Source organism: Megalops cyprinoides, chromosome 18 (genome assembly GCF_013368585.1).
Source record: "Megalops cyprinoides isolate fMegCyp1 chromosome 18, fMegCyp1.pri, whole genome shotgun sequence".
In the NCBI taxonomy this organism is placed as follows: domain Eukaryota; kingdom Metazoa; phylum Chordata; class Actinopteri; order Elopiformes; family Megalopidae; genus Megalops; species Megalops cyprinoides.
This window is the reverse complement of record NC_050600.1, coordinates 9,237,636-9,264,956: the sequence shown is the minus strand read 5'-3', so window position 1 is coordinate 9,264,956 and position 27,321 is coordinate 9,237,636. Positions and strand designations below refer to the sequence as shown.

At 41.2% G+C, this 27,321-nt stretch overlaps 1 protein-coding gene across 1 annotated transcript; it reads right to left on the bottom strand.

The window, feature by feature from the left end:
* Positions 1–289: 289 nt before the first annotated feature.
* On the bottom strand, positions 290–26,140 carry stx18 (syntaxin 18). Its single transcript, XM_036551354.1, has 11 exons — positions 25,917–26,140; positions 8,339–8,406; positions 6,560–6,675; positions 5,711–5,788; positions 4,697–4,763; positions 3,496–3,587; positions 3,121–3,212; positions 2,653–2,711; positions 1,479–1,548; positions 1,221–1,301; positions 290–901 (listed from the first exon to the last, which is right to left on the bottom strand). The coding sequence occupies exons 1-11, from the start codon at positions 26,067–26,069 to the stop codon at positions 806–808; spliced, it is 972 nt and encodes a 323-aa protein (XP_036407247.1). The 5' UTR covers positions 26,070–26,140; the 3' UTR covers positions 290–805.
* Between the last annotated feature and the right edge of the window lie 1,181 nt (positions 26,141–27,321).

The window sequence follows — 27,321 nt, the reverse complement described above, 5'->3', positions numbered from 1 at the left end:
TAGATAAATGTACTGTCCTCATAATCAAACATTTACAGTATACTCATGCTAACATGGTATCATGGTAACATTAGATTAAATTACACTGATTTGATTATGAAAGAAGCCTTTGTTTTAGCTTTGAGTTCAACATCATGAAATCATGTCCCATTTCTTATGACGAGACACCATGAATTTATGTATCTCATTACTCTGAGTGAGCAAGTGAAACCATTTTATTATTGCGATCACTGCATATCTTCCTAAAGAATGCTAATTTCTGCATGAGTGCACAGGTGAAAACAAAATCACATGGATGGAGTCTGGCTGAGCGTCAAGACCGTGAGATCACATTCCAAAGGCACATTTTACATACAAAACTTAATTTTAAAAAGACACCAAATATAAGAAGACGCATTCATCTGATATTCATTTTGCCGTGTTCACTTTGAAAGTATGACAGCATGCATGTTACCCTGCGCTGCATTTAATGTAGCTTTATGTAAACAAACACAAATTACACAAAGGATTCAAATCAGTTTTGGTTTGCACACAAAACCAGTCCAGATTTTATTCACTGAGGAATTAAGGGCAGATGTGCTAGTGAAGAGGAACGGGAAAAAACAAGCATAATCAGGCAACAATGACCCTGATTTGTGGGCCGTGACGTCTCCACCGTCTCTCGGCAGGAGTTGTGGAAGACCGCGGTGATGGTGGAACTGCAGTGGGCATTTCGTTTTTCCTGGAAACAGTTTCCCCAAGGGCTAGGCCCATTCCATCATCCCAGTGATGTCACTTCCTGTGACTAAATCCTCCGCATTGTTCATTAGCTGTCATACCAATCCAGGAAGAGCAACGAAAACGAACACATGACAAGGAAGAAGAGGATCCACACGCGAAACCCGGCGTTATTTTTAATGGCCTGTAGAAAGATTTTAAAAAAATCAACAACCCTTGTTTTCTAAAGAGCGTACCTTGTATCTTCAAGGATACTGTCCAAGTGCAAGTTTTAACAGTAAATTCCAAAGAGAAATGTTTGCAGCTCTACCTGTGTGCTGTTCAGTATGATACAAATTTGCATGACTTGCTATGTGCTGTGCACTTTCCAAAATGCAAACAAAACACAAAGCATATGCTATGACTGAGGGTGAGGTTATCCCATTCTGCAGTTCTGCACCTCAGACTTCTGTGTTGTCGTATGCTGGCTTATGGCTTACAGTGAATGTTCAAAATGCATTTACCTCTCTGATATCCTCATTCCCTTCTTTGACATTTTCGGTGGCGCCCACAACAAGCTGGTGAATATTGTCTATCTCCGTCTCCTGCAGATGGAAAGTCACAGAGCCGTCTGTCAGAACACACAGAGACACTGAGGCTCCTCATTTTACATCGTGTTCTCTTGCAGTGCCCTTGTTCTTTTTTGAAAGGTCTGTGTTTGTTTGGATGAAAAAAGGGTTTGTGCAGAATGCTGATTATCTGAGGAGAGAGGAGGATGGTACCTGCTGCAAAACTTTCTCTGCGAAAATCTCCTGCAGGCGTGAAATCTCCACCACCTTCCCTTCGATCTGCCTGTGGAGAGGGAATACAAAACAATATCAGATACATCAAGCAAGGATGATGGGTATCCTGCATAACACACATAGGCTTAAAGCTATTTACCAACAAGACTTCAACAGGGAGACTAATACCACCATCCGAATTTGTCTCACATTTTAACTGTACCAAAGGTGCCAATGTCTGTATCAAGACTGGCAACATCGACATCCTCAAAAATGGTCTGTGAAGTTGCAAGCTTATATAAGTAACAATTTTTCATGCATTTGCATGTGTATTCTCACTGAGGCAGTCAAACACTGGCTGATTGGAAGTGTGCAGTCATTTTTCTTTAGTAGCTGTGGGCAGTATCATATATCTCTGTGGAAACTGAACATGCTGATGATTGTAGTAGCAGTAGTAGTAACTCCAATGGAGGATCTTGGGATTGAGAGTCCAGTGAAAGCATGAGGAGACGGGTTAAACACTCAGAACGTGCTGTAAGGATTCCAGCCCTAAGACAAGATTCATAGCCGATCCATCAAGAAAGCTTTTTCCTTTATTAATAGTCATAAAAATGCATCTTGGCAACAGCAGCCACTAAATAATTGAGTATGTGAAGGAACACGTGTTGAATGAAGGACCCCCAGCATACAACGAGAGACGTGTTATGATATGGGTGGGTGTGAATCGCAAACACAAACATTTGTGCTGTAACTGTTGTGACTACAGCTCAGTCCTTTGTATAATACCGTTAGCACTGGGGAGAAGAATACTCAAGTTTGTGCTATGTCCTCGCGTTATTACACTAACTAAACTGATGAAATATGGTAATCACTGCAGCATCATTTTCTAGTGCAATCTGTCACGAGCACGAGACAGGACATGAGACGAAGTCAATCCTGCTAGCCTTAGGACCCTCACTCATGAAGAGGGAGGTGACTATGCGCCATGAACTGGCTGAAGTATGAGCATGTGCATTTGTTTCATTTTGTAATCTCACTTCTATAACCGCACAGGAATTATCTGATTGACATACAAGTGTTTAAAGTCAATAGTGAAATTGGCTGTGGGTGGTTGTTATTAGTAAAATCATCTGTCGTTACCAAAAAAACCCCTAAAAAAAAAAAAGGGCCTCACCTCACTTCATCCACTAAGCTGCTCATCTCGCTCACCAGCCTCTGGTTCTCCTGTTCAAACTGCGGGAAACACAGCATGGGAGAGATGCTCAGAACATGGCCTACAGAGGGCCTGTGGACATTTCTCCACAGACTGACCACTGAGCTCAACCACGGACCCTCACCACCACATCAATCATGGCAGGTCTGGATCAACAACAAATCACAACAACTCTAGACAGAGAAAGAGAGGTGAATACGGACCTGTAGACAGTGTATGTATTGGGTATATGGTTGTAAAAAAAGTGTTGGGTATGTGACTTTAGAAAGAAAGTGCATTGGGTTGAGTGAGTGGCTTTACTAAGAGAGTGTTGGCTATATGGCTGTAAAAAAGAGTTTGGTGCATGGATATAGAGATAGGGTGTTGTGTATGTGGTTGTTTGGTATATTGCTGTAAGGATATTTAGGCGTGTGTAGCAGTGGATTGTACCATCTGAATTTCCTCAGGGGAGAGCTCATCTTCCACCTTCCCATCTTCCCACAAACTGAAACTGCTATCAGGCACTTCTGACACGGTCTTCTCTGTAAGGAAACACCCACAAGACATATCTATGACCAATCAATTAAATATCTGTATCATGTAATCTGCCAGGGAGATGAGCTGCCCTCTCATAGCTACTCATTGTTGAAGACTTAGACAAAAGCATATCTATGAAATTCAACACCAAAAATGTCTGAAAATATTGCCTATACTCACACATTATGAATAATTCTGTAAATACACCGCTAAACAACCTTAGTTTAGTTACTTGTGTTGCTTTATTACTTGTGTGTGCAGGTAAAGTGAATCTTTGGCCCTTCTCACCGCTAGTCTCCTCCTTCACCGCCCGCTCCTCTGGCTGCTCCTTCTGTGGGCTCTTCTCCACGTGACCGTGGTGTTCGGGCTCCAGCCTCGATCTGCCCCAACATTAGCACCTTGCATCAATTCATGGGTTTTGCAGGCACCCTAACCGCCCATCAACATCCTAAGATTTTTAAATATTTTCCATTTAAACAGCTTACATTTTTTTTTAACATTATGCATTTACATAGCTGCATTTTGTCCACTACAGCTGAGATTAGAACCCATAGCCTGCTGGTTACAGGTCTGGATCACAAACAACTGCTGCCCATCAGTCATTAGAGGCTCTAATAAATGTACTCCGCTGCATGTATTTTTTCAGCTAGACATCCAGCATCTACCCCCAGTTGCTTCTTTAACAAAAGGAATTGTTAGACGAGTGCACCAGAGCTCAGAGCACAATCACTTCACTCCTCCTCACAAGGCTGAGTGGTGTGCAATACAACAAGCATGCACGCTCATCTCTGCCTGCCATGTTGCTTTGGTAAACACAGAATGGAGATCTTAAGAGAAAAAAAAAAAGATCCTACGAGGACTCTGGTCAAGCACGTCCATGAGAACACTGGGGTTCCTTTTGTTCACAGAATGTTAGCGCTCCCCAGCAGCTCGGACGTCCTCTGTCTGGCCGAGACAGTTAAATGAGGCAGCCCCGGCGTGAATGGGGAGACAGATTAGCACATGCCTCTGAGGAGCAAAGAGATTTCACCCTTCACAAAACAGGAGGCCCCCCGCTCATTTGCATAACTCTAAATATCAATAATAATCATATTCCCCAGCTGGTGCGGCACAGCCTCTGCCCAAAAGCATTGTGTCTTTGCTTTGTGGAGGCACAAAGAAAGTGTTGCCTGATCCACGGCGTGTGTGAGACAGACCACGATTGACATCTGTTGCCTGGCAATTTTTTTAATGAAACTGCCATCCTTCAGGAAACTGTATTTCAATAATGGCAATGTTTACACTATCAAGCAGTTTTATCTCAGCATGTACAGTAGTATTTGGACAGCCAAAACAATATATCACTGTATGTAGCTCAGACTCCATTAATTTTAATTCCCTGACTAGTCTTTAGTCAAACTAGTGGGTTTAGGTGATGGTACAGTGTCTGGTCGAATGGTAATGTTATATGATAAATAAGGTGGGTTGCTGATGATCCGTAGATACTCACAGCCTCTTTTTGTCCACAACCCTCTTTACTCTGATCGCTCTTTGCTCAGAGTACAGCTTGCACACACCTGCAAACAACATCATTCATTAGTTTACCATTTATCAACACCATCATTTTTTTTCCATTATTATTTGTAGTAAAGAACGTCATTTAAGAATTACATTCCAAGCAGACACCCTTATCTGGAATGACATACACAGATTACATCTTTATCTATCATGTTAAATGGATATTTATTTAAGCAACTGGCAACAAAGGCAACAAAGTGCCTGGTTCTAGGGCACAACAACAGTGCCCCAACCAGGACTTGATCCTGCAACCCTCTGGTTATGAATTCAGTTCATTTATTGACCCCATAGTAATTCTGCTAACCTTCATTAGCTCTACATTCACAGTCATTTACATTACATTTGCTACATTCTACATGCGAGTCGTTCACAGAGCTGGAGTAAATTAACATAGACGTGTATGCTTTTCTATGTGATACATTAGCTGCTAACATGGTGTTCAGCCCACAGGAGAGCTGACTGTAGAGTTATTTCGCACCACAGTGTGGTATGACAGCATGTCTTGTAGGTTAGTGGTCAGCAGTGGCAAACTGACAGCTGTCACTCCTGATAAATCTATGAGTGGGAACTCATAAAATTGGCACAAAGCTCTAATAACTTATACTGGAGGTTGTGCAGCGCAGTGGTAAGGAGCAGGGCTCATAACTGAAACATTGCTGGTTCGATAACCCACTGGGGCACTGCTGCTGTATCCTGGGCAAGGTACTTAATTCAGAATTGCCAGAGCAAATATCCAGCTAAATGGATAACATGTATAAATTGTAACCCATGTCAGTCATTCTGAATAAAAGTGTCTGCTAAATGGCAATGTAATGTAATAAGCAACATCAATGGAAAAACACACTTACAAACAAGCAGAGGATGTGCTTCATTAAAGTGCTTGTTTGCTCAGCCATCAAAAAAGGGCTAACACCAAGAGCCCTGTTCTGCAGTGAAACAGACCCACCTTTCAGGTAGCCTTCTATCAGGTCCAGCACCGCTCCCCTGTGTTCTTTCACCTGAGGAGTGATCACCTGCTTCTCCGCTGAGGAACACAAAACACGGTCCCCATTTTAAACGTGCTGTTAATCTGAGAATGGTACACTCCAAACGAGAGTAATCCGAGAATGGTACGCCCCAAATCAGAGCTGTAGAAAACACCTACCATTTCTGACTATAAGCATATAGAAAAAAAGTTTTGCGTTGCTTTCATACACACAATGAATGTGACATTAACATGATGTCGACCATTTCTCAGATGCATGAGGGGAGCGCATAGACTGACAGAGAGAGCGAGAGAGAGAGAGAGAGAGAGAGAGAGAGAGAGAGAGAGAGAGAGCGAGAGAGAGAAAGGGAGGGAGGGAGCGAGAGAGAGAGAGAGAGGGAGGGAGGGAGGGAGGGAGCGAGCGAGCGAGCGAGCGAGAGAGAGAGAGAGAGAGAGAGATGGATGGGGAGAGAGAAAGAGCGAGAAAGAGAGAGAGAGAGAGAGAATTTTATAAGAGACTGTGTAAGTGCTCCCTGCCAGTGCATAGCTGAGTGTTCTGTGAGTGGTGAAAGTAACTGTGAAGTGTGTGTCAGCGCAGGTTACTCACATTCAACATGGAACTGCATCAGGTGGACGTGCTGAGTGAACGCTGGAGTCAGTGACAGTGAAGCTGCGGTGTTCACCTTCAGCACAGGGCTGACTGATGTGGTGGTGTTAAGCAAGCGGTTAGAGAAAGCACTAACTGAGTGTTGAGAGTGAGTGTTCAGTGAGTGTTGCTAGGCGGCAGTGAGTGCTGACAGCGCACGTTAGCGGTTGTAGCTGGACGCTCACCCTCGGCGCGGAGCTGCTTGATGGCATCGGAGCAGGTCCTCATGAATATCTGCGCATCCTGATCGATCTGGTCGCGCTCACTGTCCGTCATGCGGGTCAGGTCTGACGAGATGAGGCTGCGCGCACAGAATCACAACACAGCTCTCCGCTACACACATCTCAAACACTGGCACATCACACAAAACTACGTTTGATAACATTACAATGGCATGTAGCACAGTGGTAAGGAGCAGGCGGCAGTGTAGCATAGCGGTAAGCAGCAGGGCTTGTAACTGAAAGGTTTGATTACCTGCTGGGGCACAGCTGTTGTACCCTTGGGCAAGGTACTTAAGCCACAATTGCCTCAGTAAATATCCAGCTGTATAAATGGATAACATGTAAAAATTGTAACCTATGTAAATCGCCCAGGATAAGAAAGTCTGTAACGAGCCAGCTCTCCTCTCATTCTGGTTCAAAACCACCTGAGAACACCTGACCAGTGTGCTCCCACGATATAGCCATGCTGCACTTCCATTGATTCTTACAGCTTTTTATGAGTTATGAACTATATATCATGGAAGCACTGTGCTTTCATGTCATTACATTACTGGCATTTAGCAGATGCTCTTTTCCAGAGCGACTTACATAGGTTACAGTTTTTGACAATGTTATCTATTTATACACCTGGATATTTACTCAGGCAATTGGGGACCTTGCCCAAGGGTACAGCGGGGGAATCCCAATGTCCCTTTCAGTTACAAGCCCTGCTTCTTAACCACTATGCTACACTGCCACAAAGGTCCTTACAGACTGCTGTTGCAGTGTGAAGTGTTTCACTCCGTTATCAAACAGCAGGGTTAGACTTCCACATTTCCACATAACAGAAGCTCAGAGCAGCTTTTTAATGCGGCTCAATAGATTTGATTACATAAGTTCAAAAGTGAGCAGGTAATAATCTCAGCAGTATGTTATGACGGTATGGTTCCCTCTAGTGAGAAAATGAAATATTGCAATCCCTGTTCCTAAAGGTAATACTGAAGTGTCCCAAAATTAATCCCACTGCATCTGATAATTTGGGATCTGTAACTATGGCTAAAACTCAGGAGGGCTTCCTAATTGTCTCAGCAAAAATAAATATGGTCTACAACAAATCAAAAAACTGATCCAATCACAAACCTCAAAGCAGCACAAACACTTAGCTTTTTGGTTTATTCGTTTATACTGGCCTGAATAAACCATGAAACCCCAGAAGAACACGGCACCATCGGTAATCTTGTAGAGCAGTGGTATTTTCCCTTGTACAAAGAGGTATTAAAACTCCACTGAATAAGTATAGGATTATCACACAGCCTTTAATGATATCTAATCCACTCCTCATTACAAGAACCTGCCTGAAAGCGCATTCTTACCTGACAAGATCAGTTTTAACATGAGTTCCACTCTAAACCGTGTAGGAATCATTTCTCATTAATAACACCCCTCAATCATAAGCCAATTAAATAGAGTGGGAGGGTGTTACAGCTATGTTCCACTTCTTCTGCCTGACCCACCCTCCCCTCACCCCCCAGGGCTTAAACACAGGAAGTCAGGGATTAGACCTAGGGCTGGATCCTGCCTTCTTCAGTGGTTTCACGTCAATTATTTCAGACAATTAGGCAAAGCCTCAGCAGACCACCCCACTTGAAATTGACCTCACGCCAGCCTGCTTCCCTCCACCAATCGGAGGGCAGCACTTAGGATTCCAGAACAGAGCAGCCTGCAGAGAAGGCGCTGTTTAACAGACTCAAACAAGTCAGCTACCTGCCCGCGTTCACATAGTCCTTCCTGTGCTGGAGCAGAAAATCTTTCAGCTTCGTGATATTGGAGATCTGAAAAAAAAGAGACAAGTTAAATACTTGAGGCTAAAATTAATAACAGTCTAGCTCATATTATTATTATTATCTGTGGTGAAAAGGTTCATCCAAGGACATGTCTTTAATACTGGTAACCATTCATACGTATGCAGACAAAGGTATTTTTCCTATACTGCAGGCTTGTTATTTCTAGAAAGCTCTATAGAGGGTCTTATTTTATAATGTAGTTAGAGTCTTATTAATAATGAGAATCTTATTAATAATGTACACATAATGCACCTGGTGATAGTGTCACTACAGTCAGATAAGCTTGTACTCAAAGTGGGGAGACAATTAACACAAAGTAACGGTACTAGTTTGTTCAGGGTAATACAGCTCTTCCAAAGGAAATCACTCCTGTTCCTACAAAAAAACCATCAACTTCTTCAAAACTAAATCATTACAACTTCTGTCCTAAGTCACCTCTTCTTTCCTGACACCACTGTTTCATTATTATACTAACTCACAACTCCTTATGTACCAAAAGCACATGAAAAAAATTACATGCGCCATTTACATTACATGTGTTTGCATCATGCCTTTTAATTTTTTGAGTGGAATACTCCTTCAGTACGCTGACGCACTAAGAGAAACACTATTAGGTCTGGCTTACAGGTTTCAGAAATGGTGTCAAAGTCTGCTAACGAGGATGAGAAAACAAGGGCCAAAGCAAACTGCAGCGGCAAAAATACATGGCAAAATTGTCAAACACGCGGACAGCAAGTCTGCACCTCACATTTGCTTTGCACACGCAAACGGAAACCTGGAGCATGCAAACGGCATCCGGCCTCCTGTTTACCCCCATCGTTTTGTGAACATCCAAAAAAAAAAAAGAAACCATCAAAATTGCTTCCACCTCCACGATGAGGTGCGAGTGTGTCTTCAGGGCGTACAGACAGCGCCCTGTTAAGACTGCCTGACGAGCGAGAGAGTGAGACGGAACACAATGAATTGGACTGTGGCACAGGCCCTCCCGTAACCGTAACTGCCACGATTATTTTTCTAAAGGAACTCGACCATCTTTTTTTCCTAATTACTGTAATTACCAAATTGCAGCAGTTGTAAAGTAACCTCATTCCCCCCCGCTCTCTCCTAATAACCACTCTAAAAATACCTCCTGAGACTGTGGGAATCCTGGAGGTGTCAGTGACGGTGCTGAGACATGACAGGCTTCTACAATCCGGGGCCTTAAAATAAATACATTCTTCAAATCTGATCACATTCCAAACAAAAAAAAAAAGCTGAAATGAATAGAGCTACAGCATGGCTTCAGCACCTCAGCTAATGAATACAGACTGTGAGGGTGTTTTAGTAATAGCACTATTTTATGGGGTGAAATGTTAATAGTTGTTCAGGACTCAGAGTGGTCACATTTGAGGGGCTGAAGGAAGAAAGGTTCCGATGTTTTAGGAGGAAAGTTGAGTTGAGGTGAGTGTGCCATGACTTACACGTTGACAGAAAGGTTTGTCTTTGTGTTCAGAGGTCTACCGATACAGACAAGAAAATCCACAATGCTGGTTTATGTTATGTCCACCATAGCTAGCTATGTAAAAGCACTAGAACTGACTTAAATTTAGACTGATCTGATGCGGCAGGATAGCTCCTGCACACCTGTCATTACTGCCTTTAGTGAGTGGAACTATTCTAGTGCTTCTGTGATATTCACTGCACTGACTGCACAGTCCAAGAGAACAAAAATTCCCATTAAACATCCCCTGCTCATGGAGCTAGACCCAGGCTGGCTCCAACTGGAACCAAAGTTGGATGAGCTGGTATGGCAGGATTACTTTTTGGTTGGCCTGCCCACAAACGGAGCCGGAGCATATGATGTCACATGCATTTTGAAAACCCTGCAATTATCTATTAATTTTCTTCTCCAACTTCTCTCACTTTTGTTAAAACTCATTTTAGTTATGCACTTAGTCATGTTACTAAACCTTTTCACGGTAAAGTGTTGAGTCTAATTGCTGCTAATCATAGGCCTCTACCCAGACTGAGATGACTGCCTGGACTTTGTCTACAAACCAAGGCTGATGATGCTGAAAGAAGCCCATTAGTTGCTTCTTTAATGTCTGCCTCTTCCAGCTATAAGCAGTCTCTGCTCCAAAACCCAGTAATGTTAGCAGGCTGAGCTAACACGGGTTTCAGATCTTTTATAACTTGAAGCCACCACTGAAAACTGACCACCAGGACAAAGTGGAGAGCACACATCTATACTAACCACAGCTGCCTCTGGTTTTAGTACTTACAGTATAAACTTTAACCACCAACTAAAATGTGGTACACAATGGCCCGGCATTTATGCGATAAGGTGGCAGTGTGGATTAGTGATTATACAAGCGGATTTGTGACCAGAAGACGACAGGATCCATTCCTGAGGGGACATTGCCACGGTGACCTTTAGCAGGATATCTACCCTGAACTTCTTCACTAAACATCCAACTGTGTAACAAGACAAGATATAAAAAGTTGCAGGTAAATAAATATGAGGAATAAGTGACACTCCATAATCTGGGAGAGACTTAAGGTCCAACACTCTGTAAAGGGCAAATCAACAATAGTCAATTGTAAACGTATGAACTGTATGGCACTTTCCATCAGTAAAGTACATTCAACTGAAGTAAAAACTACATTCAATTTTTTGCGTCACCTTTCCTAACTGCATGTAATACACTTCCCCACCAGCAGATGGCACTACACTCACAGAATAAGGAGCCCCACTCTCCGCTGAGGGGGAAAACAGAAAACATCTAGAACCTGGTTATGAGTTGATTTGCCTCCTGTGTGTGTACATTTCGGCTCAGATTCCCACTGAAACCGTGAGGGCTTTACATGAGGTCACTGGGATCAATTGCTCTTGTAATTTAAGACCCTAAAGAGCGAGTAATACCTAAACAATGAGGTAGGGGTGGCCTTGCGATCTCAGTGTGTGTGTGTGTGTGTGCATGCGTGTGTGTGTGTGTATGAGAGTGTGGGGCGGGGGCTTGGGTGGGGGGGGGTCTCAGGCCAAAGGAGACAGTCAGCCTGGCTACATCTAATCTCATCATCAAACCCCCCCCCCCCCCCCCCCACCCCATGCCCCTAGCTTTTCACTTTCTGTTTCACATCAGCGCGTAGTACGCACACACATTCACAAGGAGGGCAGGGGGAGCGGGCTGTGGGGGGGGGGGGATTATTATGAAAATTAAAGGAAGGGTTTACAGGGAGGATTTGAAAGTCTGCTGTTTGAACTTTCTGAATAACAGGTAATTTAAAAAGAACCCGATAAAGATCGAAAGAGCCGGGCTTCAGTAATTGGGTATAGTTCTGTGAGCCCCTCTCAGCTGTTCTGACCGCGTTTGGTTCTGGGCAAAAGCAGAGACAACAGTGAGTCTGCATGAGCCGTCCAAAGCACTTCAGCGCTGGGGATGGCCAACTCTATTACATGTTGATTTTATTACAGCGTTTATTTCTCATACATGTGTTTTCACATCCCAGATCTGACTGCACTCGGCCGTTGATGGGTTTTCAATGAGTTCCACACACACCCCACACACACAAGAAAAAACACGACCAAACATAAACCTTTCAGAACAACAGAGAACTTCACCATAATTTATTCACAGTGAAAATAAGAAGTTATAAATGGCAGAGACTTTAGATGCTGTACGCCTGCTGACACTTTTAACAATCTCCAAATCCATTCTGCATGTGGACAGAAAACACCATGAAAGCCATGCTATATAGGGTATGGCGCGCTATATGAAAGCTGAACTTTTTGAGTTCCTGGAAGGGAAGTACGGAACATCTACCACATAAGACAGCTCTCAATACAGTTCAAGGAGATTCCAAATATTTGCCCTTTTCCCAAAACCCAACAAAGCAGGGTGGTTATATATATCCTATTTTTCAGAATAAATAAATAAACAACATAAGACAGTGACCAAAGGAATAAACTTCTCAAATGCCATGAAAAAAGGATAAATCAATGAAACATCAGGCCGGTAAATTTAAGGGTCAAGGGAATTAACTTTATTGACATTCTAAAATTACATGACATGATACATTCAAATCAATGGGCTATGTGGTACTAAAGGTCGTATTATACTTTACTTGCCAAAGGTCCACGGTGTAGTTACAACTACAATATTACAGTCTTTAATTCAGTGACTTTAAATGATTGTTTCTGGCCTTAGATAAATAAAATCTTACAATAAAACTTTTCTTGATAGTACACATCATGTTCTTTGTAAAAGCTTTTTAAATTTATGTAAAAAATAAAAACTTCAAGAACAACAAGCATAGGAGCATATTCAAGATTACAACTGATGTCCAAGGCAGTTCAAGTACTTTATTAAATAATCCACGACTACAACATGCCCAAGAACCTTTTAATTAAAAAAAAAGATACACTAATGTTGATGACACATCTGAACAGTAAAGCCGTTCTACCACAAACAAAACAATTAAAGTCATATGACCCTTAAGGAGACCCTCATCCTTTATACTTTATTTAATCCATAACAATAAGATTTGAAACCAAGGGACCGTAGTGTTGCGGTTTTAACTTTTTGCTTTTCCAGGAATACAATGCTTACTGGAACAGCACTACAGCATACTGTTACATTACACCTTACTGAAACCTCACAAATAATACTTATATGCTTTATATACTCACATATACAAAAGTGTTTATTCTAGCTAGTAGCTAGGAGCTATTTTGCTTCCAGGATCTATTTTCAGATTTAAGTTGATTAATATTTATTTTTAAAATCACAGAAGACAGAGAAGTTCCTCTTTCTGGAGGCTGACTGCATTTGCTTCTCAGTTAGTTTGTCCTTTGAATCATAACAACTATTTAACAAGGCACAAACGTATTACTTTAACAGATGAGGACGGCGTGTAAACATTTCCTATGGAAACAAAGCCGAGTGTTTGGTTATTGTTCAGTTACTGTGTGAGAAAGTTACAGGGAGAGTGTGTGGAGGTACGGCGTTCAGACCACAGCAAAACACAGCAGTCTGATACTGCCATTACAGCAGGGCCTGGAACTCAGTGACCTCTGCAGCAACCTCAGCCATGGGCCAAATCCTACTGTGCGCACGCACGCGCACGCACGCATGCACGCACACACACACACACACACACACACACACACACACACACACACACACGCGCGCGCACACAAACACACACATGCGCGCGCACACACACACACACACACACACACACACACACACACACACACACACACACACACACACACACACACACAGCGCTGAACTCTGAAGGATTCAGTACACATCAGGTTGTGATTTGAGGGGATTTACCTAGGGTGAATTTTCTGCTAAACGGTCTCTTTAGCAGTTGGGCTAATCTCTGCTCCGTTTGTTTGTGCAGGTCATGGCAAATTCAATTTATAGGCACATACTGTAAGAACTGAATCAATTTTCATATTATTTACCTCCACAAAAACTACAGGCAGAGGCCAAAGTGGCTTTTTTTCCTGTTTCACAAAAAGGAGAAAGTTAAAAAGTACATATGCCAATACGCAGAGCTAAATGTAGGCTTGTGCACAAGGGCTGGTCAAACTTATGGTAGCATGATGAAAACCAGATATTCCACAGACGTAAACACTTTAATTGCAACAAAAATACAGAACTGTGTCAGAAATATATAGGCTTAATATGGAAAACTAAAAATAGCAATAAAGGTGAACACAAAATTAGATTCAGTGTTTCAGCATTGACTACCATTATTTTTAGAGACTTATACAGTATGTTGTATAGTATTCATTTAAGAATACAGGACAATCCGTCCACTGTCATGAGCCATATAAAATCTCATACTTATTTTGTGTTTTCTCCTTTAGTGGATTCTGACTCCCCTATAAACCTAATAATCTGTTAATGTGAGAATACATACATTCAGATGCCTGATGAAAATACTGTACAAATGTAGGTTTTTATTATTTTGGAAAAGTAAAATAATACATTTTCATCAAAACACAAAATCAAAAATCTCAATTCTTCTGTGCATGTATTGAACTTTCACTCACACACACACACACACACACACACACACACACACACACACACACACACACAAACTTACTTCCTGGGACTTTCCAAGGTTTCTGAGGATGAGAAAGCAAAACAATCAGTCAGCCAATAATCTGAACACGCTCGGGAATGAAATGATTTGCTCAGCTGAGAGACGATCTGAGCACGCTCAGATTTGAGATGATTAGAGCATGCTCACTTGTGAGATGATCTGAGCATGCTCAGATATGACACAGTGTGAGCACACTCAATAGTGAGATGATTAGAGCATGATCAGATGTGAGATGACTTCACTGACAGTTTGAAAAAGGGCATGTGTGTGTCCTGTTCTCCAGCTGGGCCGCTTATGAAAAACACCATTTCATGTGACAGATGACACCAATAAAACAAAACAAAAAAAAAAAACAGGGAAAGAAGATAAAGGTTTGTGGCCTGTGTGAGCCAGCAAGTGTGACTGTATGCTCTGGACAAGCAGCACAGAAACTCACAAGCAAACCGTGAATGTTTTGCCATCGAAAGCTTCAGCGTACAGGGAGAAAAATGCTTCAGAATTTGGGACGCATAAACCGTCAGGTGTTTCCATCTCCCTGAGATCTGACTGCTAGCCTGTATAGAGCTGTCCTTTGGCTGCTGCTGGAGTAGAAATCTAGTAGGGTAAAAATTCACTCAATGCTCACGGACCAACTCGAAAGACGAGGCCACAAAAATCCTTTGCATTACACCCCTGTGGTATGGACAAACCATGCAAAAACTGTGGCTATCATAATACTACTGCAGGTGAACTTTGGTTTGGGAGCCAGGTAACAACAGAGGGAAGTAGTAGTAACTAGCAGTAGTAACTCAGATAATGTTCAAGACTACAATGAACAGAAGGTTGTAGGCTCAGAGAGACAAGAGAGAGGACACTGCTGGGGTAATACTGAGATGGATCACAAAAGTTCAGTCACATAAAACTAACTAGCCACAAAGTCCACTTCTTCGGAAGTGATACAGCATTTCGAACACACCCACACACAAACGTCAGCACAGCTGTGGCTGGGGATGTTTGGGGAGAAACGCACCTCTCTGACCGGCTGCCTTTGACAGATCTGTCGCAAGAGTGACGAGTGGTGGTTATTCAAGACAATACGATTAACAGCTCAATTATGCCTGCCGAAGAGAAAACCGCCACCTCAGAGGGCTCCATGTGTGTGTTTTCATACGGGAGGAAATTAAAAAACTTAAAAAAAAAAAATGGAACAATGTCCCAAATTTATTCGCTATGTCCTCTTACCCACACACAAGATGTGCATTCATTCATGTTGTGGTGGTGGGGGGGATAACCTTCTGATGTGGTCCTCGGTCTGTACATCTGCTAAACGTACCATAAATATGTAATTTTTTTTACTCTCGGCACTCTCATTTTCAAGGAAGCGTGGATTTTGCATGGTTGTTTGCGGGGGAAGACTTCCCTCGGCGGAGGGATGGCTTTGGGCCCTTTGTTCTCGGGGTGTTTATCTGGGATGCTGCTCGCTTCGCCGGGACGCTGCCTCCGAGCCCCCAGTGATGTGGCTTCCAGGAGATTAAACGACCAGGAAAATAACGGCCTGTTTTTCCGCTTGCGTGGCGCGGGCTTTGCTTTATTGCCGTTGACAAAACAAAATGTTTTTTTGTTGTCTGTCTTGTTCTGAAGAATTTATTCTCTGCAACTGAGACCTCTCCCTTCTTTTTTTTTTTTCCTTGACTTGTAGCGGATTTTGCTTTATTCTCCGCTGGGAACGTTCAGCGATTTCAAAGAGCAGCAGGGATCCCTTGTGAGGAAATAGGAGATATTGGCCTCTTTTGTCAAAGGTCCCTTGTTCCCAGATTTCAGTTTGTTTAGGCTGAAACATGTTGTCTGTGTCCACCCTGTACTGATGTGAAGGTACAAAGATGACCCTTTAAAAAAGGTTGTTCTGCTAGCTTGGGAAGATAATATTTTAGCGTACATTCTTTGGGCTGAAAAAAGACAACTTCTTCTTTATGCAAGCTATCTCCCTTGAAAGAAAGCCCCTGTAAATTAATACCATACCATTTCTACCATAAAAATACTGACACTGTGTGAATATTATTATGCCTACAACAGCTCAAGAAAGACAAACAGAGACAGGAACAAAGAGAAACAGAAAGAAAGAACAACCTAAAGCATGAGCACTAAGTTGGCCTACGTCTTAAAAATCACGTCTGTGTGACGGTGCATTGATCGAAAGCCAAAACCCAGTTGAACCCAACAGAACAGAGGCTGTGTTCGGGGCATCTGACACGGGTGATCAGGGACAGCGAGGCAGTTCATTTCTCAGTCCGGTTATACAAGCTTTTAAACTCAACAGACTGTAAATGTAATACTAGGGACTAAGGCAAATGGGCGATACAAGTGTACGGTACTGCGTAGTTTTCCTATTTTACCCAAAGTAAGATGAGACACTGAGGGAAGTCCATGGCCTGAGGAGACAACACAAGCAGAGAGAATAACTGTTGGCCTTTCAGAGGGCAATGGGGCTCAAAAGCAACCAGATTTATTTGGATCCTAAACTCTTACAATGCAATTGTGGCAATGTAGCTCACTCACCTGCAACAACTTCTCTGTCTAAAGCATAGACAGAAAATGAACAGAAAATGAAATCCCAACTTGTCAGTTCAGTTTGGTTGGGTGACTACTAAAAGGTCAAATTCTGAGATCTTCAAAGGCCCTCTCTAAGGTCTGCCAGTCTATTAACATCTACAGGGCATGACAGAAAATACTCTTGTACCATCTCCCCCAATGATTCTTGCAGCACCAGGCCAGACCTTATGGGCTTTGAGTGGTACACTTTAAATTCCCCGGCACTATGTTCCAAAAACGTATCGGGTTCACTGCTTAGCATTACCACTGGAGCTGTTTTAATAAAAAACCAAATACAGCAGCGGTAAGCGGTACCACTCTCAGCAGCAGCTTCAAACAGCTGTAGGTTTGGAAAGTGAAAACTACGCTGAAGGTGACGATGAAGCTTTTCACTGCTGCTGCCACAACTTGTCAAACAGTACAACAAAAAGAAAAGAACAAAAAAAAAAAACACACACTACAACAATCAATCCTATCAGACTGAGAGAGACAGACAGAGAGAGGGAGAGAGAGCGAGAGAGAGAGAGAGATGGAAAAAATAACAAAAATTAGAAATAAATTTTAGCCTTTTAGACTGTGGTCAATTTGTGGTCTAGACACAAACCTTAAACTCCGCGCGCTGCCCAGTCTCCGGTCTGTTCACAGTTTGAAAAGGTAATTGAGCCGGCTCTGTAATTGCTGGATTAGACACACATGGGCAGTGAGCTCTTGAGGGGGAGAAAACAGAGGACAGAGCTGTTTGGACGGGTCCTTATGATCGCTGTCTGCCTGCTAAGGTCAATGTTTTCCAAACGCTCTTTCATCTCTTTAATGGTTTCTTACTTCCCCCGAGGGAAACGCCCCAGGTAACTGTCAGGTTTTAAGTCATTTTCTACAATTGTACCCTACCTCTAAGCATGAAAACGGCTGGAAGTGTAAGACATATGGGCCGGCGTGTGTGTGTGAGTGTGCGTCTGTGAAGGGGGGATTTAGGTCTTTAAAAAAAAAAAGAAAATAATGTATTTAATAGTTCAAACCTTTGAGCACTTACCAGGCCATGTATGCTGCAATTTGGTTAAAGTGTCTAAACAGGAGGAAGACTATTCTCCTGTATTATATGTGCTCGGGAACATGCAAGTGTTTGCTGATGCTTGTCATGTTATTTTACAGACCTCACTCTAAAATCCCAATGAAGTATCACTTGAAAATACAAAATGCATGCTGTGTAGGTTTTTTTTTTTTTTTTTACACCGGTGGAGCTCAATGAATTTGGTTTAGTGGAGTGGTTAACTGAATAAATCTCCAGATATTAGCTCTCTTGATAGTTATCAGGCAAAATTGCTTTCTAAAATAAATGTGCTTGAAGGAATTAGGGTCTGTTTTTGTGCCACTAAAATGCTGCAAAAAGTAAAGTTATTCTTGCATTTATTTTTCTACAGATCTACGACCTTAAACAAATGTGGAATCACCCTATCAGATCGCCAATTAAGATCTGAGTGATTATGTTCAATAGGATATTTAATTGCTCCTGGGTCTACATCAATGACTTAGCCTAGCTGAACAATTGAGTATCTAAATTCATTCTACCAATTTCACTCTTTACTTAATTCAGTCCTGGCAATGTATTTAATTATTAGAACAAATGACTAAAACAAGCCATGAAAACCTTTTCTTTTTTTTCCATTTTGCATAAACACTGTTCAAATTTGCTTCACAAAAATCTGAAAGCAGACATTTTTCTATAGATATCAAACATCTCGTACACCCTGATTAAAATTTTGAGCCCAGCTGTAATGAAAATGTCCATACAGAGTGTCCATCAGTGGGACTACACTGGGACTTACTGATCTCTACATTTTTGTACACCAGTGATGCTCCGACCTCCTAAAGACACGGATGTTTTTGTTTTTTACTGTTATTTTCAATTGCCTATTCCTATTAATGATTTGTCAATCAAAAGTTCTGTCGGCCACTACTTGCACGCACTATTGCAAAACTGCAAAAAATTTTGATTATGGCACCCATTGTTGCCGCTATTTTTTAACAGTTTAAAAGAACCCAACTATTTGTTTGTTTTCATTTTTCACATAGCAGCATTAAATTAGTTCAGTCTCATACCACATAGGTACCATTACCTTATTTGAATATGCTTGCTTATGCTGCTGATTAAGTTTATCTTCTGCCTTTTTCCCTCACCTTGAAGGTAGCTAGCTTTTACTGGAGTTATCCATTGATTCCAATGTTTAGTCAAAGGTGAGATACAGACTTCTTTAAAATTAAAATCCATATACTGTAACAAATACTGAGAACAAGGCTATAATTCTCTAGGGAGCAATCCAAGCCTAATCTAGTTGTTTAGGTCACTACTACAATCACTTGGCCACATAGCATTTTTGGTTACAATTTATGTGATTTAATGAAAGTTCTATGACAGATTTATCAGATGCACAGATATTTTTTTAATTCAAATTTAAAGGGGCATGAAGTTTGCTAAGGGCACCCTAACCCCCAAACGCTCTCCCATGACACTGGGCTTAAAGAAATACAGTAAATATAATTTGCCATTACACCATTCAGTTAAAACATAACCAGAAATAAACAGATAAACAAAAAAGACTTTGACCATAATGGTACAGCAAATGAATAATACTTGACTATGCAAAGTGGTGCTCTGGATGAATACAGGTATTATTGAGAGCTAGTTTCAGAAGCACAGGAACTTAAGAGTCAATAAGGCAACAGACACTCTAAATTGAACAGTGATTCCAATTCAGTGCTCTTCCATATAGCTGACAGCCATTTCCATGCGATTGACCATTGCTTTTAATGAGAACAACTTATTCTTTGTCCACAGTTGTCCACGCCTCAGTGCACACCGTAGAGTAATTTGGGAAAGACACAGTAGTCTCATTTGAAGATGTAAACACACAATTACAAATCATTCTCACTCCAAAATTTGCGGGAAAACAAAGGCCACAAGCAGGCTACATACAAGTGCAGGCTGATTCACTGACACTGACAAATCCACTGTGGACAGCAGTATTTAAAATGACAAAAAACTTTTACCAAGGCCAGTTAATGTACAGGAAAAAGCTAAATAACTGACATTTTCAAAATACCATCCACAGAATCTGATATTAAATGAGAGACACTGTAATATATTAAAAAGTCAATTAAAATATGCCTGAAATAAATATCAACGAAAAAAGAAACTATAATAATTACTCATTTTAAAACATTGGTATAATTGCTGTGGTTATGTGTTATTGGGGTTTCCTAAGAGTATCTCATCACAAAGTAAACCAAGCTGGCCTGTAACTGATGGTCAGTCTGTGTGGCCAGACCTTGATCTGGACCATGTGTAACCTCAAGATACTCTCAAGGCTTGTAATTCATTTAACCCTGTGCGGCTTCTGTTCGTCCAAGGAAGCAATAACGCAAGCTGGGGCCACAGCTGAGTGGAGACGAGGGAGAACCACTGAATTTTAAGTGTTCTCTCAGTGTCAGCTGAGAGGACGCCAGGCAATCTTCTCTCAGTTGTGCCTTGCCCTGCAGGTACCTTCTACCGTAAGCCTATCCACTCATCACTGATGAAGAAGAAAGAGTTCATTCTGAACTGAACAGTGACATGTGCTCATTAGAGCAATGCTGTAGGGATTGAGGGTGAACCGGTTCAGCTTGGCCATGGGGCGGGCCCTGACCTCTGCTAGCACGGGGAACACTTGCTGGGGAAACTCGAAGAGCCCGTTTCCTTGCATCTGTCGTTCCATCAGCTCCTTTCCTCTAAGCGATCAGAGAAACTGAGAAGTACTCTGTGCTTCTGGACATTTCGCTGGACGCTCACTGTAACCATGTTGTGAAATGTCACTTTTCACTTCCGAAAGAAGGAATGCGTTCGGTTAGGCTCCCCACAGCGGCAAACTGAGGCCTCGGTCCGTGGTGAAAGGGCTGCTTTCTGAGCATGCTCAAACCTTCACAGAGACTCCTGGGAACTACACAGCAAACACCCTCACCTGCAAGGGCACACACGTTACAGAAGTCTAGAGCACTGTAAAATCAAAGGCAGAACTCCAATAACAACAGAGGAACAAAGAGGAAACAAAGGCAGTCTTTCCGTGGTGTTTTTAAGTGACATCAATGATTAACCCATTTACCAGTCAATCTTCAAGAGCTGTCTTCTCTATAAATTTTTACCTATTGTAATGATCTAAATTCATCTAAATGTTAAATGTGAAAAAACAGTACTCACTAAATTTCAAATTACGTAGATAAAATGTAAATATTTGGAAAACTAGAGATCAATGACTGTGATATAATCTCCTATGTTCCTCATATTGTACCCTTGTTGGATTTGTGGGTAGCATTTATGTTTAATTTTGCCAAATCTCCAAACTGTCAAGTTCTCTACTCATCTAATACTACCAATTGTACAGACTAATCCAGTTTACAGATTACATTTTAAACTGATAATTACATTGCTACTGTTTTTCTCTACATCTGTTCTCTCAAATCGGTCTGAGTGACTAATAATTATTAATAATAATAATAGCAATAATGCCCTTTAAATGTTCAGCATTTCTGAAAATACCGAGAGAGAACAGCAATGAGTGTGCACCCGTCAATTCACTTCATGTGAACCCAAGCCAGATCTGAGAAGTGTATTTTCAGTATACGGTTCATTTGTGTTGGCTGACCGAAACACTTCTGGAGAATTCAAAGAAAATACTGTCAAACCACCTTTTCTGAATTCTGCTGCAAAGGGACGATCAAATGCCAAATGCTATTTCTACACACAATTTAACAATTTAGAATAAGCTCTTATGCTCAATATGAGAAGGTGGCATGCCGCTGAGAAGGAGAGTACATTGAAACTAAGATCACAGAGGACTGCACGGACTCACTCGAGACAAGACAGCCTCAACTCCTTCACATCTTATTAGTAAATGAACCCTTTTTAGGTCTGCAACAAACCAGGTTATGTTTCTAAGAGGAGTTGTGTTTAAAAAAACAAAACTTATTTTCCATTTCTTTTTATCAATATTGTTGACTGTCGCAGGGAACGGAGAAAGCTATGCGAGTCTTGAAAGGCACACATCTGCTGGGCATTATGGGCAAACCGTCAACATTGTTACTGGGGACCTAATTTAATATTCTCTCTGTTTTGATCTTCTACCTTTAATCACTGGCTCTTGAGGGGATCGGCTTTCCTAAAGAAACTGTTAGAAGCTGAACGAAAATGTTATTGCTGCATGTTTATGAAATCATGCTTTTCGAAGGGGGGAATTTTTTTAAAATATATTTTATGTTAAAAAAAAGGAAGTAAGACCGCAATATAACCGTCTGCAGCCAGGACATTCCAAAGTCACGATCTGGGTTGCCAGGCCATATCTGCCATGCGGGACACAGAGGGAACACAAGGCTCCACAGAGGAGATAGGGTTTCCAGCCCTTAGCGACCAGGCGGTCGGGCATGGCTCTATACCTTCATTAAACCGTATCTGCGCCTTCCAGCCTAATGGGTGGGGTTCATCACTCCAAAAAAAAAAAAGAGACAACAGCAAATTCAGTGTTTGGAGGAGCTGGTCGTACAGTTGTGGATTTGGATTAGGAGCGCATTGGGAAGCTATTGAGGGTGGTGCAGCGGACTCGAGAAGGAAACCCTGTGTTGGGGAGGGGGGGATTCTTGGAAACTCTGAGGGAGCGGGGATGGGTGGGGGCCCCGTCTGTCTTGAGGAGGGACAAACCTTTCCGGATCTTGCCACGGCCAACGTATCCACTTCTGTGAAATCGACATGCATTATCGTCACATTGCTTTTTTCCCTTCCAAATTCCAGACTTTGAAATAGAGGACTTTAATGTCAACTGGCTCATAAACTCACTCTCAAGTGGCTCACAAAGCAGTTTGAGTGAGTGTCATTTGAACTAAAAAAAAAAAAAAGACTTAATTCAATGGAAGTTTTGGCACAGCAATCTATTTGTGCAATAACTTCATTAAAAAAGTACAGTTCATTTGATTTAACCTTCAGCTGAAATATCCAAACAGACGGAAAACAAAGAAATGAATCATCTTTTCCCTACTCTGTTGCTATTTCCCATCAATACCACTTGGTTGAAAGAAAAAGTATGTAAATTACAGGGACAAAGCATTCATTTCTGATTAAATTAAAAGAGAAAGAACTAAATATTTTTACACAAAAATGACAAAGTTGTATTTTTAAAGAGAATGTGTTTTGAGGCTTTTGGTAATTTTTGTTATCTTTCGCTATCTCTAAGAAACAAGCAGTATTTTAAAAATACATACAGGCAAAGACTCCTCTTCAATCCACCCAAATCAGAGAATTACACTCACATAAAAATGAAGAGAAAATTCCTTGATGAAAGACTGTTGGCTATTAACAATGTCTGCATTTTTGCATCTCACATCTACACATCTACTCTCAAAACTAATGGTCAATGGTAATTGCCATTCTTTGACAACTCCTTTGTTGTGGAAAAAAAACAGATAAATGTGGCACCAAAACAAAAAAAGCTTACTAGAAGTTACAGAAGAAGAATGCAGCTAAGGATAGGTGATGAGTTCAATAAGTGGTGTAGCAGCTTTGGCGTAATTTGGTCTGAGTGTTGTCACTTCCAGCGACCCCATGGAAAACCAGAGGGGGACCACTATTACAGGATGGACACCCATGGTGCTGTGGTGACAGGGAGGCACCACATTCTGTGTGTTTTTGCTGCTATCATTTTTTTTTATTTCTCTACAATCATGTTGCTTTATTCATCCATGCCTGAGTGTCCTGGTGAAATAGGCTTGTGCTGTTCTGAGCATTTCTTTACAATTGAACAACGAAACAGCTCACCACATTTCCACAACAAATCTGGATTCCCCGAAAAGCTGCAATACAAAAATGGATAACAACTGTCAAATGTCTAATGTTCCACCTCACTATGATGTACTATCTAACAAATGGAGGAGTCCGCCGCACCACTGAGGCTGATCTTTAAATATTAAAGGTGCTCACCCTAAAAGACTGACCCCTGTAGGTAAATTCTGTTAGTGTGGGCTGAATTCTAATGCCACATAGAAATGGAATAAAAGGTGAAATCCTTGTGATGTCAAAATGGTGTAAACCACTTTTTTCTAGGACACCCTTCGAAGTATGCTCCTCCTTCCACCATAAATAACCGCAGCCTGGTAGCTGCTGAATTGCAGGAGCCAAGGAAATGTGCTTCCAATATACACACAATGTTGAATGATTCAGTTATTAAGTCATGGGGAGTCTGGTATTTTCCAGTCATACAGAAAAACTGCTCTGGAGAGAAAACGCTTGTCCACCCGACTGAGAAAACATGGCCTGATGATATGGAGGACTTTCTGGCTTTGTATCAGATCTGGCTGCATATGAAAGCTCAACATAAGTAGGCAAGCTTTAAGAGCCTGACACAACACCCTCTTTACTGACAACACCAGAGTACTCCTCTCCAGCTCCTTACCACTGTCTGAGCCTGAGCACCCTCTTTTCTGGGTATACAGGGCCAAAACAACATGGTGCTTTAAACCTGTTATGTGACAGCTTCATGCCCTGACCCACAGATATACCAGCTAATGGTGTAGTTATCAGGATATGCCAGATTGCACTGTCTACACTTTTAAACAGATAGCAAGTTAGCTCACCAGCTAACTAGTACAGTTCCACAGGAGTATGTAAAGACCGAACAAGGAAGTAAAGTCTGAGACACATTAGAAACCCAGAGTAAAAGACAGCTTCAGATCACAAATCAACAGGATGAGAGATGGATAAGTTAGGCAGAAAGTGTGTACTTAGACTTACAGTGGCTGGCATTAGTCACACTGCAAGTCACACTAGTGCTAGTCACACTGCAAGTGCCAAGACAGTTCTGTAGTGGCAGAAAACAGCTCCAAACTCTGTAGCATGTACGTGGTTACTTAGTACGACAATATTATAACAAACACATCTCTATAAATATAATATCTTTCCATTTAGTTTTTACTAAGTATATGTAATAAAATTACAAGACATTCACATGGATAAATAGCGTGCAAATATGCAAAATGCCAAAATGCCAAACAAGGAAAGAAGATAAACACTTTGTAGATCTGACAAAGCTTGCTTACTGCACATGTGTGGTGTCAACATCTGCGCAACGTCTTATCCTAAATTGGATAAATTTAGGATTTGCTATGGACAAGTACTGTTGTATTTGCTGTTATACCTTTCCCATAGTTGAGCAGGCACATTTGGCTATGCTTTGTTCTGTTTAACATACATACATCTTGTAAGCTGGTCCCACATAGGTCCCACAAATGTATTACACCAATCTCAGTTAAAAACCTTGAACGAAGCAATAAACACGGAATCTTATGGAATTCATAAAATGAAATGCTGTCTAAGAAGCCGCACATCTCCGAAATACAGTACACTGACGCCATATTGGCTCAAGATGTTGGAGCCAAAATGGCTACCAGATTCACCCGTCAACTTCTGCTCTGCAGAAGTCAACGATACTCCTTGTGTGCGATTGCAATTAATAAATCCATTATTGATGCACAAATATAATGCCCTACAATTGTTGTTGTAGGGTAGCCATCTTGCTGCTACGACAACAAGCTAAGTTACACCATTGAGGGAGTCAGGATACTTTCAACAGAGATATTTCTTTTTCAGCAAACAGCAGCTAACTTTAGTTAACTAACTGAATCAATAACACAGGAAATCATTGCAGACCACAGATTGATGCATAAGACAACCTAGCCAGATGCCAAACTAAGAGCTAGCTTCGTTGCATCTTCTCTTCCTTCAGTTAGCCACTTCAGGTGGCTAAGTTACTTACCACCTCCTTAGCTCTAGTCGAAAATCCACTCTTGGGTCTGCTTTTCTTAAAGATTTCGTCTTTTGTAGAATCGAATCCGACTCCTATAGCTTTGTTTCGTGTTTTCACCGTTTTTACGCTTGCTTTGAATAACAATGTTATATCAACAGCCATTTCTATAAAGAAAATGCGCTGCTTTTTACCAATACGCACAGTCCACTGTCAACAGAGACACGTCACTGACAATTTCGTCATCTTTTTGCGACAAAGTGCGCACACGTGGTTTCAACCGGAGGAGAGCTGTCAGTGGGGTCGATGCAATCGAGCGTTGGGCTTGTCTGTGACAGCACGTACTTGAGATTTTTTTCTGCATGTTGAGGTTTTCATTTACAATTGAAAATAAAAAATTCTACTGCTCGAACTGTTAAGTCAGAAGAATCGACAAAGTAATAAATAAACAGCTTGCGAAATGGGGCGAAAGATCAGAACTTAATGACATTTTTACAATTTAACTAACCTCTGTAAATATGGCAACGTTTGTGTTCTTGGCAGCCTCTGAATAACTTCGAAGAATCGTAACAAATCGCAAAGTATACAATCTGTCGTTAATTCAGAACAGTATTTATTATAAAAATTTGTGTTGATTATGAAGAGATGCAGATACAGGCACTGTGATTGTTATTAACTAGCTGAACTTGACTTGACAAGAGGACTGTTATATACTGTAATGTAGGAAGTGCCAGACAACATTTTAAATACAGAGGAACAAGACAACTATAACAAAGATTACAAAACAGGATGGAAACTAACAAACAAATTTCAAAATACTGTAAAATATACCATAGAGGAAAACTGCAAGACAGAGGAATCATCTAAAATTCATCTTTTTCTTGTGAGTCATTGCTTTGATTTGTTATTTTATCAGATCTTTTAATGACTGAGATTAAGAAATCTTCACAAACATTAAAGCTGATATCAAGAACAGCACAACACAATAAAATATTGAAATACTGAAATGTACAATTTTTTTGCAACATCAAAGTTTTTTTAAATTCAATTTTAAAATTCAACCACCGCAGCCACCTTTATCCCATTGCATGTAAGCATGAGTGATACCCCTTTTCACAGCTGAGGACACAAAACTACAAAAAGAGTTCATTTGTAGAATTGCTCCCAGATTACATGGATGATAGACATCAAAATATACCCTGGGTATATTTGGACAAATACTATTGAAGTGTATTCAATATGAACGGTGCTGTGTCTTAATTAGCTTCACACTGCTTTGTAATATGGTGAATTTATGAACTAAATGTAAAGAAACTACCAGTGAAAATAACTTGTCTCTCTAATATACAATATTGTCAATTAAACCCTGACATGGAATTTTGGCCTGCCCTGCAGTAAGTACTGGTTATAATGGTGC